The 13,607-nt window shown below is 44.1% G+C and overlaps 1 protein-coding gene across 2 annotated transcripts in view; it reads right to left on the bottom strand.

Annotated features, from left to right (window-relative positions):
* Window positions 1–13,607, bottom strand: part of NGEF (neuronal guanine nucleotide exchange factor) — a 979,475-nt gene that overhangs the window by 409,541 nt on the left and 556,327 nt on the right. For both annotated transcript variants that reach the window (XM_085634692.1, XM_085634693.1), the window contains one exon: window positions 374–663. In XM_085634692.1, coding sequence (XP_085490818.1) covers window positions 374–663 — 290 coding nt within the window. The remainder of the gene's footprint in view (window positions 1–373; window positions 664–13,607) is intronic.

Raw genomic sequence — 13,607 nt, 5'->3', positions numbered from 1 at the left:
AATTAAACAAAATGTTTCAAAATTTGAGCAATTGTTTGGTATAAACTTGTTTTTGTATTGAAAGATCAAGTCATAGAAATTGCTTAGACCGGGGGTCCCCAGCTGCCAATAAGGCATCAGTGGGGGTCCCCGGATTCCAGTAAGGATTCAGTGGGGGTTCCACAGAAGTAAAATGGTTAAGAACCGTTGTTCTAGAGAAAGCCGGGAAGAAATTCTGTTCCAATGGAGAACAAAAATGACTATTCAATATGAATACTGTGACAGATAAAAATGACCCTCTGAACAAAGTCCCTCTGGAATACTGTACCAAAAAATAAGTTGTTCGATATAGTTACATTGCACATTAACCACAGAATAAATAACCTCCCTTTACCTCCTGCAGTTTGACTTCTTCTGGTTTGAGGATGTCCAAGACCCTGCTGCTCCGGATCTCTGGGAGGTCTTGCCAAAGGTTGAAGCCGGAGCCAGTGTTGGAGCTGAGGAGTCGGCTCGGAGGAAGGGTGCTTTGAGTTCCTTGAGTGTTGAGGGGTGATGCTTCCACCTGACTCACTGAGTCATCTGAGGAGAGCTGGATAGGTGGTGCTTGACCGTATGCATCCTGTTGCCGCCGTGTTTCAATCTGATGCAGGGTGGACTTGTCCCTGTATTCCTGGTACAACAGCTCTGTTGGAAAGCAGTAGGCAGATTATTATATTTTTACCCGAATATAATGTTTTTAGCACACTGGTGATGTTCTCCTAGTGTGCATTGTACAGAAAATGGTTATAACATGAAATTTATTACAATGGTTTTGCAGCAGTAGTATTTAAAGAAGGGTGCAGGGGTGTGAAGTTCTGGCTTCAGGTTTGTGTGATCTGTACTGAGTGGTTGCCTTTACTTTACCGCTTTGGCTGATATCTTGGAAAACAGGGTGGTCTTTAGATGTGTGCTAAATGGCACAGTTATTCACTGTGTCGGAGCAACCAAGAATTTGGGGCAAGTTCAAGAACATGAGGTCAGTTGGTAATAATCCCAAGACTGCATGTTATAGTAATTGTGTCATGGCAGAACAAGGGCACAGATTTCTATTTATTTAAGCTGTTTGAGGCAGGAAGCAAAAATTCATCTAAAGATTACAAGGATTCAAATTAATCAGAGATCTGGGGACAAAGGGTCAAAGTGAGGTACAAGGCATTTCAAGTTCAAGTTCAAAAAGCTTTATTCGACGTATTAGGTCACAAAAGCACAAACTTACATTTAGGTCCATTCACAAAGTATCTACAAGCAATTCATATATGCTCTAGACAAAATCTTTAAAAAAATATATAAAATACTAAGAACTCTATTTACAAGTCTAACATTTTATTAAAAATCAATGTACTAAAAAAATTGTGAATGCACTACAATACCTACTACAATTAATACTAGTTGATTAAAAAACAACAATTGATAATACAAAAATGCAGTACAGCCTGGTAAAAGTACTAATGGACAGATGCCTCGTCATAAGACCTCGCTCTTATGGTCCACACCCACCCCAAATATTTAGCCATGGCTTTAACAATCGCTTCAGTAGTATCACTTCTTAGGATTCTTTCTGCCTCATGCGCCCTTCTTGTTCCCAAGAGCTTGCAACTTGGAGTCAACCAGACGCGACGTGGAGCTTTATAGCCAATGCATTCAAACAGTACATGGGCCAATGATTCTTTCCCAATCCGGCACACCGGACACAAGTCATTTCTAGGTGTGGACCATTTACTAGTATAAGCTCTTAGTGGCAGGGTGCCCACCCTAAACGGGAAATATAATTTCCGCTCATAGGGTTTTGTAATATAGTCCCAATATTGCTCTAACCCCGGTGTAGGTTTACACTCCAGAAAAAGCCCTGTAAGGGAAGAGGACTAGCAACTTCTCACTATCTTGGTCTGGGCCATTTCTCAATATTTGGCCTTCAAGACCTTTTTTCCAGGAAAAATTTTGTTTTTGGGATCATCCCACAGAGGACTCATGCCCATATCCGATAGGGTTGCTCTAAGTTGTCTTAGCCATTTTATTTGGTGCAGTGTATCCACCCTTATTACATCTAGAAAGCCAGGCGGATACTCTGCAAGTTCTGGAGTAGACCACAGTCTACGCCAGTACAAGAGAGGACGTAATTTGGCAGTTTCCGCGATTGGCTTTCTCCCAAGATCATTCAATAATGGTCGTGTCAGGGTACTCTGGGGCAACCTGGTTATATTTCTAAGGAACTTATCTTCCGAGATAGTAAGTTTAGATAAGTTCTCATGCCCCCAGAGTTCTGCACCATATAAGGCAGAGCTGATGACTTTCAAATTATAAATCTCCATAGCAGGGCTAATTATCTTAGTAAAGGAAGTATTATATTCTTTTTGTAGCACAAGGCATTTCACTAGTGAACAACCTTCTTGGATGTGTAAGCACTGGGCATAGTTGTGGACTAAGCATTTGTTGTTAGTTGTTTGCTGTCAGAGCCTACATTTTGGATTTTTGGCTTCCAGTCAGTTAGACATAGAGAGCAAGCAGATATACAGTGCTAGGTGTTGTCTGCCGAGAACAAGCTCGGATGAACAATATAAGAGAAGTGTGCTTGCAGAACAATTTCTATGTTAATGAAGAGGGTACGCCAATAATCAAAACATCAGTTTTTATGGAACCATGCTTTGCAGCATGATTTGCTGGTATGTGTTGCTGTGTAGTAACATAAATAACATGCATTGCCAATGTATTTGATAATGTCCAGTTCCAAGCCAACTTGTACGGGTCCAGTTAAGTTAGAAAGTAAAGGGAAGATGACACTCAGGGTTCATAGCCAGTTAATAAATGTGTAAGAGAGTATTCAAACCAGGCTGACCCCTCTATGTTGTTCTAAGTTGACCTGAGAAGGCAGGGACCCAATCCCACTGACGTGGGGGCATGATGGAATACGCTGGGAGGTTGGGGGTGGGATTATGTCTGCAGCAGGTGGAATTTCTCTTGATTAGAGCACGAGTTTACAGAAATTCAGTTACAAAAGGGCAAGCCTGTCTGCGCCTTGACCACGCCCGGGCCCAGAAACCCTAGCCCCATGACCATCCAAAGCAAAACTACACCTGCAGTCGCCCCCGGAGCCAACGACTGCCGCCACTACTACTCCGCCATCCACTGCGACCTCAACAACACACACCCGCAAACATGCTGCTGCCGCGCATTTCCCAGCACCATGGTAGGATATTTCTCCTGCACTAATAGTGATTTCACCTACGACATCTCAGACGCTGACATCACCACCTCCAAACAACCAACACAAGCCACCACCACCCCACAGCAACTGTCCACCATGCTCCCCAACATCTGATCCCTCGAGAAATACTCCACCGAAATCTGAGACTTTCTCTATAGCAGCACACCCGACCTTCTCTTCCTGACCGAAACATGGCTCAACTCAGCCTCCAATCCGGACATCTCTGCAACCACCCCACCCGCCTATAAAATTATTCACCAGGACTGAACCCACAAACCAGACGGAGGACTCGTGATCATTTACCAAAATACTATTGACTGCACCACCTCCGCGGACTCGGACACCAACCTCATGGAACACCTCCCCCGCAAAATACAAATGGACTACAATGCCACGCTTAAGGGATCCCTCACCCACCATTCCCCCAGTCCTCGAGCGGAAAAGTCTGCAACCACATAGCAGACTTCATCGTTCCCCCCTCTATCAGATCAACTAACTACATCCTCCTCAATGATCTCAATTCCTACCTGCAAGACACCACAGGCCCTAACTACAGGACCCTTCTCCACAGCCTTAGCAACCTCGGACTCACCCAGCTTAATGAGGACCAACCCTCACAGCAGGCCACACACTCAAACCTATTTTCTTCTCAACAACCGTATCACCACCACCCACATAACCCCACTCACATAGTCCAACCACTACCTCATACATTTCCAGATACCCGCCCACCAAGCCATCCCACTAAAAAACAAAGCACCATCAAGACACTGGGGCACAATATCCAATGAAAACTGTATCAAAACCCTACAGAAACGCCCACCCAACCACACCGGCAACCTCAATTTCAACACAGGGCTCTTCAATAAATACATCACCGACTGTGCCAACTACATCACTTCCACAAGGAACAAGACCTACAAAAACAACAAAGACCCAGTTCATACACTAACGACCTCAGGGAGTCCAAGCGCCACTGCAAACAACTTGAGAGAAAATGGAGACTCGACAAAAACAATAATCACAAAAAATACTCCAATTAACCAACTTGTGGTCAATGGTGCTTGTTGACTAACTATGCACGAAAAAAAGGGGGGAAGAAGAAAAAGAGGAATGAAGACCAGGGGGTTATAGATTAAAACACCTCAGGCAGACCCCTGGTTTCCCTTTATTCTTGGGTCTGTCTGGGTTATTAAAAATCTTAAAAACGGGTCTTTGCCATCCATTGTCCAAGTGCATGCCCCTGCTACCTCATTACAACCCTGTGTGGCCGTTGTTCTGCCACTGCACTTCCCGCCTGCCAGTAAGAGTTAGCTTGCAGCCCATCCACCTCCTCCTTACTGTCTGTTGTCCGAGTCTATGCACCAGCCCCCTCCCTCCAGCCCTGCATGGTCCCATGTACAGCCCCTGCCATCCATTTAGCTTAATGTCCCTGCCCACTCCTCCTGCCCTCCAATGCCCAATTCTATGCCCAATCATTGCCCTCCTGCTTAGCCTCTGTGCTTAGCTTGCAGCCCCTACCCTACTTCCCCCACCCTCCGATGTCTGTGTGCTTGCCCTAGCTCCCTCCTTTTAGCTCATCATGTTCCATGGACCTCCTATCTACGCTGAGTGTTCTGTTGAGCTGCCACTGCCCCTTCCACCTGTCTAGCATGGCCAGATGCCTGCTGTCTGTCCCTGCCACCTCCACCCTACCTGTCTGAGTTCCATGCTCCAATCCCCACCCTCTTGTCTCCATGGTTCATCTTGCAGTCACTCTCTGCTGCCCTTCATGCCCTGTTGTGCTGCAACTGCTCCTCCTGCCTATCCCACATGGTCTGTTGTGAAGCCCCTTCCCATGTCCTCTCTTGCCTGTGTCCAGCCCCTACCCATCCCTTCTGTGCTCCATGGTCCTTTTGCATGCCTTTGCCCCCTCCATATTGCTTTCCATGGTCTGTTGAGCTGCACTGCCTTCCCGCTTGGCTGTGTAGTATACTGTGCTGCTGCAACCTCTGAAGCCTGCCTTGTAAGGTCAGTTTGGGGCACCTGTCCATGTCCCTCCTGCCCTGTGTTATCTAAGTCCATGTCCCTACCCCATCCCTCTTGCCCTCAGTGATCCAATGTACCATACTTGCCAACATTTTGAACTTGGTAAGAGGGAGATGTTTTGGGAAAGACACCTTGGGAATTGATTTAACTCATTGACTTACATGGAAAAAGGAGGAGATTTTAGGCAGGAGAAAGATAAAATAAATCCCTTTTTGGGCTTAAAAACATCAGGACTTTCTAGTCCGAATTGGGTCTGTTGGCATGCATGTTTGTACTGCCACTGCCTCTTCCTTCTGTCCTCAATGGTCTGTTATATTGCCACAGCTTCTCTTGCCGGTCCTGCGTGGTTGTGTTTTTTGTCCTGTCCCCCTTTCCCCTGCCCTCCATGGTCGTTGTGCTGTCACTACCCCTCCCACCTGACCAGCATAGTCAACTTGTTGGCTCTTCACCCTCCTCCCTGCCCTCAATTATCCGAGTCTGTGCCCCTGACATCTGCCTCCCCACAGTAGTCTAACGAGCAACTAGATTGCTAACATTCTATATTTATTATAAGTGTTGCAAGTCTGATGTCATCTTGATGTAATCAAAACTATAACACCTAAAGCATTTCCTATAGAAATTATCAAAATGAGAGGACCACATTCCCATAAAAATTATGGTAAGTGTTCTAAAAAACTAAAATGAGGACATATTTTCTGAGTTCTTAAATAGTGATAAAGCACTTTGAAATGATTTGCTACCTTGATTTTTTTTTATCCAGTTGATCACTTAATTATATGTTGCACTTACGGGAAGCATCTGGCATTACGGCCACAGCTGCAGATTTTGCTACTGGGGAACCAGGGTTGAGTTTCGGCATCAGCTCCACATCCTGTGTTCTTGGGACAATCAATTGAGCTCCTCATACCTAAAGCCTAAAAGGAATGTGTCCTTGGGTAATGTAACTGATGCTTATGTAAAGCACTCCAATAGCTTTGAGTCAAGTCTACGCTGTATGAAACTGCAAAAAAGCAAAACAATTAAGTGCTTTGCACACTTCTGTCATTTGTCTATACTTGGGCTACATTTGAGCTCTTTTCTCTCTGTTGGCCTTTTTGGAAGACTTATTTGTTAATAGGCTCCCTAATCTCTTCATTTATTGCACTATACTCAGTAGAAAATGCTTTCAGACAGAAGTGCCACACTTTTGGCATCTATTTTGAATTTTAGCACTCTTGTTGCCTATTAGAACACTGTAGTATACTGCTGTTCACCAGAGAGTTAACTGGCAGTCTACTGGTGGTGTTGAAAGTTCATGTTTCAGTCAACATGTCAGAATGTTTTAATGAAATAGAAGAGAAAGATATTTGAGAACTCACTTAAGACATGTTCTATTTTGTCCTTCTACAGCTCTAGCCATTATTTCTACAAAAAAAAAACTCCTCATTTTCTTCCTTTCTAAATTAAATGTTTTAAGTTTGACCAAGTTCATTCAATCAAGATGGCTTCAGGTGTGCCACACTTTTGTCCTAATTAAGAATCTTAGCGCTCTAGTTGTTCTTTAGAACACTCTAGGAGGCTGCAGTGGAACACAAGGGAATCAACTGACAGGCTGCTTCCATTGAAGTACTACAGGAAGATGTTTGAGAACTCACTTAAAACATGTCCTACGTTTCTTTCTACAGCACTAACCATAATTTCTAGGACAAAATGAACCCCTCATTTTGTTCCTTTCTAAGTTAAATCTTTTAAGGTTTATCAATTTGATTCAATCAAGATGGCTTCAGGTGTGCCAAATTTTTGTCATAAACAAGACTGTTAGTGATATAGTTGTTCTTTAGAACACTCTGGGAGGCTGCAATAGAACACAAGGGACTCAACGGCCTGGCTGCTCCTGTTGGAAGTACGTGCTTTACTGAGAATGTCAGACTTCATTCTCCTATGGCTGAGAAAGATAGTGTGAATTTTCAGAAAATATGCTCTTATTTTAGGTTCTGGATCACCTTCTATAACCGATATGGAAAAATCATGAGAAAATTGTTTTCTCTCAAAGATGATTCATGAAATCCCAGCAGAAGGCTTTTCCGCAAGGTAAAATCACCTTAGCAACAAATGTTTTATATTGTAAATAAAATCTGTTATCACCCATTATACGTAATCCTTTTTGTGACCCTGAAAATCGGCCATTCACTACAATGCATTTCAATGGGGTGTTAGAGTGTATGTTGGTCCCAAGAGGGATGTCATCACTTTCTGATTGAAGTGCTGACAGCCAATCAGATCTCACCATGAGATCTGTGCTTAGGGTCCGTCCAGATATATAAATTTGGATTTCCTTTATTATCTCAAAAACTACAGAACGGATTTTCAACAAATAACAAAAAGTGTGCTTTCTGGACCAAGAGCTTCCTTCCTGACAAATTTGGTGTAATTTCTATCAGTGGTTCGGGCTGAAGTTGTGTCTAAAATCTCTATGGAAAATAACGTGTGAAACACACTTTTTTTTTTACCCTCCCTTTTTTTCTCGGCACCCACTTGACAGATAATGATGTGAGGTCATAAGCAGTGCATTACGGGAGCACGAGATATAGTTAGCTCAGCTAACTATAACTGCTCAATTTCTCTGGTTTTGTACGAGTGAAATGTCAGCCTAACTATAACGTCTCTGTAACCTCTCGGAGGGGGTGCGGGGGTTGGGTGTGTGTGTGTGTGTGTGTGTGTGTGTGTGTGTGTGCGTGTGCGTGTGTGTGTAAAAAAACACAAACGGGGAAAGAAGGATGAAAATACACGGACAAAAAAGCAAGCATGACAAAGAACTCAAAAGAGTGAGATAGAGAGGCTGGGATTGTCTGTTAGTGGATGAATGAGAAATGAGTTGGAATCAAGCCCATGCAACATTGATATTCAATAGCGCAGGCCTCGGGCTTCTGAGCAGCCCTTTGAGCACTTATTATTTTACAAATTAAATACTGGGAAAAGCAAGATTCAATTTGTAACTAGCTGTGTATTCCACAGAAGAACTTAGCCCATTTCATTGAAAGTGATTTAGACTTCCTTGGATCAATACTTACAACCGTACAGGTCTGAGAAACATGGGAAATCAAAGGAGAAAAATCATATTATGGGCAGTGCTTAGTCTGTAAAACTCGTAAGTGCTGGGGCCCTCGGTATTGCCCAGGAGGCAAGGGCAGCATGCGTAACCAACTGGAATTGGCATTGCTTCCAAATGCCAGTATAAACACTCCCTACTAGTCATTTTTTATGTATATGTAACTTAAACTGATATATTATGTTCAGAAATAGATAGGCAGCGCCACCATTTGGTGAACTTCCATTAATAAGTTCCTCTGTTAAGAATTAAGTGCCGGTGCCGAACACCAGCATAAATTAAGCACTCGCTGCTACAATGCTTGTTTTTCTGCATGATGCTTTACCATCGATCGGAGAAGTTATTAAATTAGAGCATAAACTATGCAGGTACTATCCACCCATTGGCAAAACTGCATTGTTGCATGCAGTTCTCTCTATGTAAAATGCCCTCAGCAAAAGGTAGTAATTGGAATTTCCAATACATTGCTCTGTGCTGCCCCCTGCTGGTGGCAGCGCCAGGCGCTGCCTTACCTCGTTTATGTTTAAGACAACCATGCACTGTTAGTGACAGAGCTGGGCTTAAATCACTGCAGGCTTTGTACTTAGTTTCACTAAAGTAAAGGAGTGTATTTGCTCGAGTGCACCATGCGGGGGAGCCCTTTAGCAAAAGCATGGCCACGCTGATCCACTTTTAAACAAATCATAGGTTTGCCATGTTGAAAGTAGGAGCCGATTGTTCCTCGTAGCCAGACTCTGACATCCTCCCCATTTTTCCATGTCATTCTCCACCATCGCTCCATTTCCTGAGGAGTTTATTTGGTTTTATTATTGACTTCGATGCTGGTCGTGTGTTGTGGGACAGGGACAGTGCGATCAACGTCTATGTCGCTTCCATCATCAGATATTCAGGCCTCGGGGGTTTGCGCTGAACATCTCACCTCACTGGTACCATCATAATTAATTAAACGCCTCACAGTTAATATTAATCAGCTTTAAAAAGAACCGAGGCACGCCAACCTCAAACACAGCTCCTCGTTTAGGGGCTCACTGCTGGGAGTGCAATAAGTATACGTCCACTCTCAAGACAAAAGTGACCGTTTCTAGCAGACATACATTTGGCTTCGTAGAAAGGAAAAATCCAGTCTTTAATCACGCGGTGGCTTCTGTTTGAAACAACATCCCAAACTGGCTACTGAAGCAAAATCCGACATCAAAGCACATCTTAATACCCTTTGGATTTACGAGCCCAAAATTAAATTGAAGAGAAAAGCAGAAGCTAGAACAAAAGTCTCTGTGGAAATATGAGAGTAAAATAATTTTTAAAATATATCATGATGTGACATGACATTAAAATATTTCTATCTGCTAAATGGTCGTTTGTACAACAGGGCGACTGTATTTACTTTGCAACTAAGGTTAATTCATAAAAGCCTCATTGGGTGGCCAGTTGAATGAATGTTTGGTATTTTGATGCTCTGCATTGTATAAGGAAGAGGAAATATTTGTATTTATGCAGAAAGATATAGTCTCTAAGTGTGAGACAAATCATGTGTTTTTTATTTTTTTATTTAGAACCGCATTCCATTTTCTGGGCCTCTCTTGGGAGAGCGTGATATTGCTCTGCTTTGAAAAACAAACTTTGGCAAAGCAAATAATCCTGGCTTGTATTTTGAGCCCAGACTAAAATGATCAATTAAAAACCCTTTGGCGGTGAAAACATCCCAAACAAAATCAAATGTGATCTCTATACATTGCATCTATGAGGTGAAAAAGAAAAAAAACTTTATATGTGATGAGTCAGCACACTTTTGAGTCGTAAAATAGTCCCTTGCCCGTAGTCAAGCAAGCACAACATGGGAGGCAGAAGGATGCAGTAAACAGCCAATAGTAAGTATGAAGTGAAATAAATGCACTCCTTGGGGTAGAGCTAACGACTACTCTGTGTATATTTTAAAGCACTGGCAAGAACAGTACTTTAAGAAAGCTGAAGTTTTAAGCCAGAGTTAACAAGTAAGAAGTCAAAGCATGCAGCAAATCTGATATGCCACCTGTATCTTAAATGTGAACATATATTTTAAATTAAATTCTATTTGCTTAGTTCAGGTATGCTTATTTTAAGCTTTTCATGTAGAGTCATTTAGTTCATGGACTGGAAATACCCACACTACATGTTTTGTCACAAACTCATGTCAGGAGTTCTAAGCTCTTTGCATTGTACGTGGTCTACGTTTCAAGAGATCTTGTTCACCACTTCATCATTCTCTATGGGGATAAGCCTTTGTTGAGACAGGAATGTGCCCTGCAAGGTGTGCAAGAGTACAGTGGCCAGTGTGGTCCATTCTGGATGCCTCTGGCTTGGTAGGCCACAAAATGGAGGATGAGGACAGGTTCCCCAGAGGATGGGGGTGTACTGCCTGCATTCCTGTGGCTTGACGGTAAACATTAATCCACTGAAGAGAGCAGCATGAAGACAGAGCTCTCATTAGAAATTCCATGAGGATTTTTGTTAGCAAGGGGCTGCTGATTAGTTCTTCCTAAATACGGGCATTAGTTTGATAATAGCTGTGAAGGTAGGGTTGCAGTTTCTGTTGTGCAAGGTGAGACGTTTCTAGATGTTGGGACGGGATTGTCTCCTGCATGGTATTCAATCGTGTGGCTGGAGTGCCCAACTGCAAGTCTCTTGGATCCAGCTTTTTTTATTTTGGTCCAAGCCTAACACTAATCTAGCTTGTGAGCAGAGGCCAACGCCTGTCCCTTGACATAAAAGAGATCCTGGACCTATACTGTGACCAGGAGGAGTACGCAAAGCATGCCGTCATCGATAGACCGTGGACTGTTCCTGTCTTGGGTTTAGCACAAAGAACAGAGGTGGTAGTGGACCAGGTTTTGTAAATCCATAGTGGTGACAAGACCTTTTTAGGTCTCGCCTGGCGAACACAGCACGTAAGCTCTGTCGCCAGCGAGATCGATTGTTGCTGACTTGCCTCGGAAGTGGGACAGGAGATGGGCACGCGCAAGGCTTTTGGCGGATTTGAGCCTGTGTACGCGCATGTGAACAAGCACGTCCACACACGCGATGTGCACATCTCCTGTCCCCCTTCCGAACACATGCCAGCCCCGTTGGAGCGGCCCGCTGCAAGACGGGGCCGCTCAGAATGTAAAAAGGACACTGTGCCTCGATCAGGCACCAACAATAGCCCACACGGAGCCCCCCAGCCCTTCTTCACTCACCGAGCTGCTCTTCTGGGGGGGGGGGGCTCCTCCTCGTGGCTGCAGCACTTCTCTTGCGGGGCTTCCCTGGACTCCGGGGAGCCCCGCGCTGCCGTGGGCAGCCTCGGCCGCCACAGATTTCACCCGGGCCCCCTCCTGGGACCCAGGGCTTCTCTCCACTCCGGCCGCCACCACGGGGCTCTCCCTTCAGCATGGGAGCCCCGCGTTAGCACTGCACGCCGGTTTCTCTTTTTGCCGGAGCAGGCCCCGCCCACATCCCCGGGCAAGGGCGCCTGACTTCCGGTTTGAAGACTAGAAGTTAATAACAAGCATTTGCAATGCCATAGGTCTTGCATTGACGCGAGTATAAACTATTGACATTTGCAAATAATGCCTTTTATTTTTGTTTTCTTTTTAAAAACATAAAGAAAAGGCATTGTTATTTACAATGTCAATAGCTCAAACTCGCGGCAATGCGAGACCTATTGCATTGCAAATGCTTGTTATCTGTGTCACTGGAGTGAAGGCCTACTGGCCCACTCAGGTAAAGTTCTGCTTCTTTTTACTTACCCAGATCCTAACGCTAACACCCCAAATGTATGTGGTGCATACCTGTGTATGCAGTCTGCTTGGTACATGCATGGTATGTGGGAGTGAGTCCGAGTAAGGGAGTCCTATGGGATCCAGGTCGGATACCCAAGGCCTGGCCTTTTGTACAAGAGAGGTGAAGTTACTTTCCCAAGGCAGTGGAAATGTTGCTGACATTCCTGAACCTGGAGGAATGAGACCTACACACTGAAGTGAGCAAAGGAGAGACAAGGCTAACTTAGAAATTAAATTTGGCCTTTTGCCAAGAAAGGAGCTGCAAGTTAGTCTATCCACACTGCTATTTGGTGGATGGGTGGAGTTAGGGGTGGGCATAAAGACTCGGTTGTACAAGGAGAAGAGGACACTTTAAGTAAGGCCCAGTCTTTTGTTTTTAATTGAACACTCTTTCAGGTGGCTGATGATAGCCTGGTACAGAAAGCACACACTTCCTTGTGCCTCTGTTGCGGGAGCTCCATGTCGGAGACAACACTACTGCGGGGAGCATCACTCTATACAAAGGCTGTGTCTGGAAAAGTGGATACACATCTCCTGTCTGTTTTTACTGCACAAAAGTGGGACTTTACTACCACACTTGTTGTTCCAGTTCCAAATCCTCAATGGCCAAGAAAGAGAGTGCTCACAGAGTACTTAGAAGATTGATATTCAACCAGAGCTGGTGTGTGACTGGCAGACAACTTATCAGAGGTGGGTCTGAGACTGATCCCTTGCTGGAAGAGCTGAATACCTGAGTTGAAGAGCCTATAAGCCAGACTGCCTTCTGAAGAAAGGGAGGGAGTCTGCCATCCCTGAATGAGGAGTGACTGTCCAGGAGGAGTGTGGTGCAGCATGTCCCTGGTGCTGAAAAGACTTCTAAAAGAGAAGGATTGCAGACAGAGATTTGTATACCCCAATGCCAGAGGATTTCAAACCTGCCCAAAAGCAGTTCCTGGTGAGAACAGTGACAACTTGACCTCAGATCACTGGAACCCAGTTGAGAATAAGGTCCAAGTCCAGATCTTCCAGTGCGTGGCCATATTATCCAGAGGAAGATAGGACTCTGACACAGCAACAGACCAATGAATTCAGAAGGCCTTCTGAAAGCCCATATAGGTAGGTCTATTATACAACAAAATGTGTAGAATCAAAAGGTCTTGGCACAGTCAGACCTAAAAATGTACTTTAAAAATGTAGATTATATTGAAGTTGAGTTGAAATTGCCATGATAATAAAGCCCTGACCTTCATTATTTGCTATGACAACATTGAAAATATTGGATTGAAAATGTGTTAAAACAATTTTTTTCTTTTTCAGTAACTGCACTGATGTGTAAATGATTTATGGCAGGGAATGCTACAGTTTACTGACGGAACCTATATTTCTAGCCGTCTTCATGCAGCCATGCGTGATTACCAGTGACTGAGAGAAATTCAAGCATTCCATTCATCACTGTTTTGCATACTTATTGTGTGGCCCTAAGTGGGACGGGAATACC

The sequence above is a fragment of the Triturus cristatus genome, chromosome 11 (assembly GCF_964204655.1).
Source record: "Triturus cristatus chromosome 11, aTriCri1.1, whole genome shotgun sequence".
NCBI classification, from domain to species: Eukaryota; Metazoa; Chordata; class Amphibia; order Caudata; family Salamandridae; genus Triturus; species Triturus cristatus.
The sequence above is the reverse complement of the archived record's forward strand: the minus strand, read 5'-3'. Positions and strand labels throughout refer to the sequence as shown.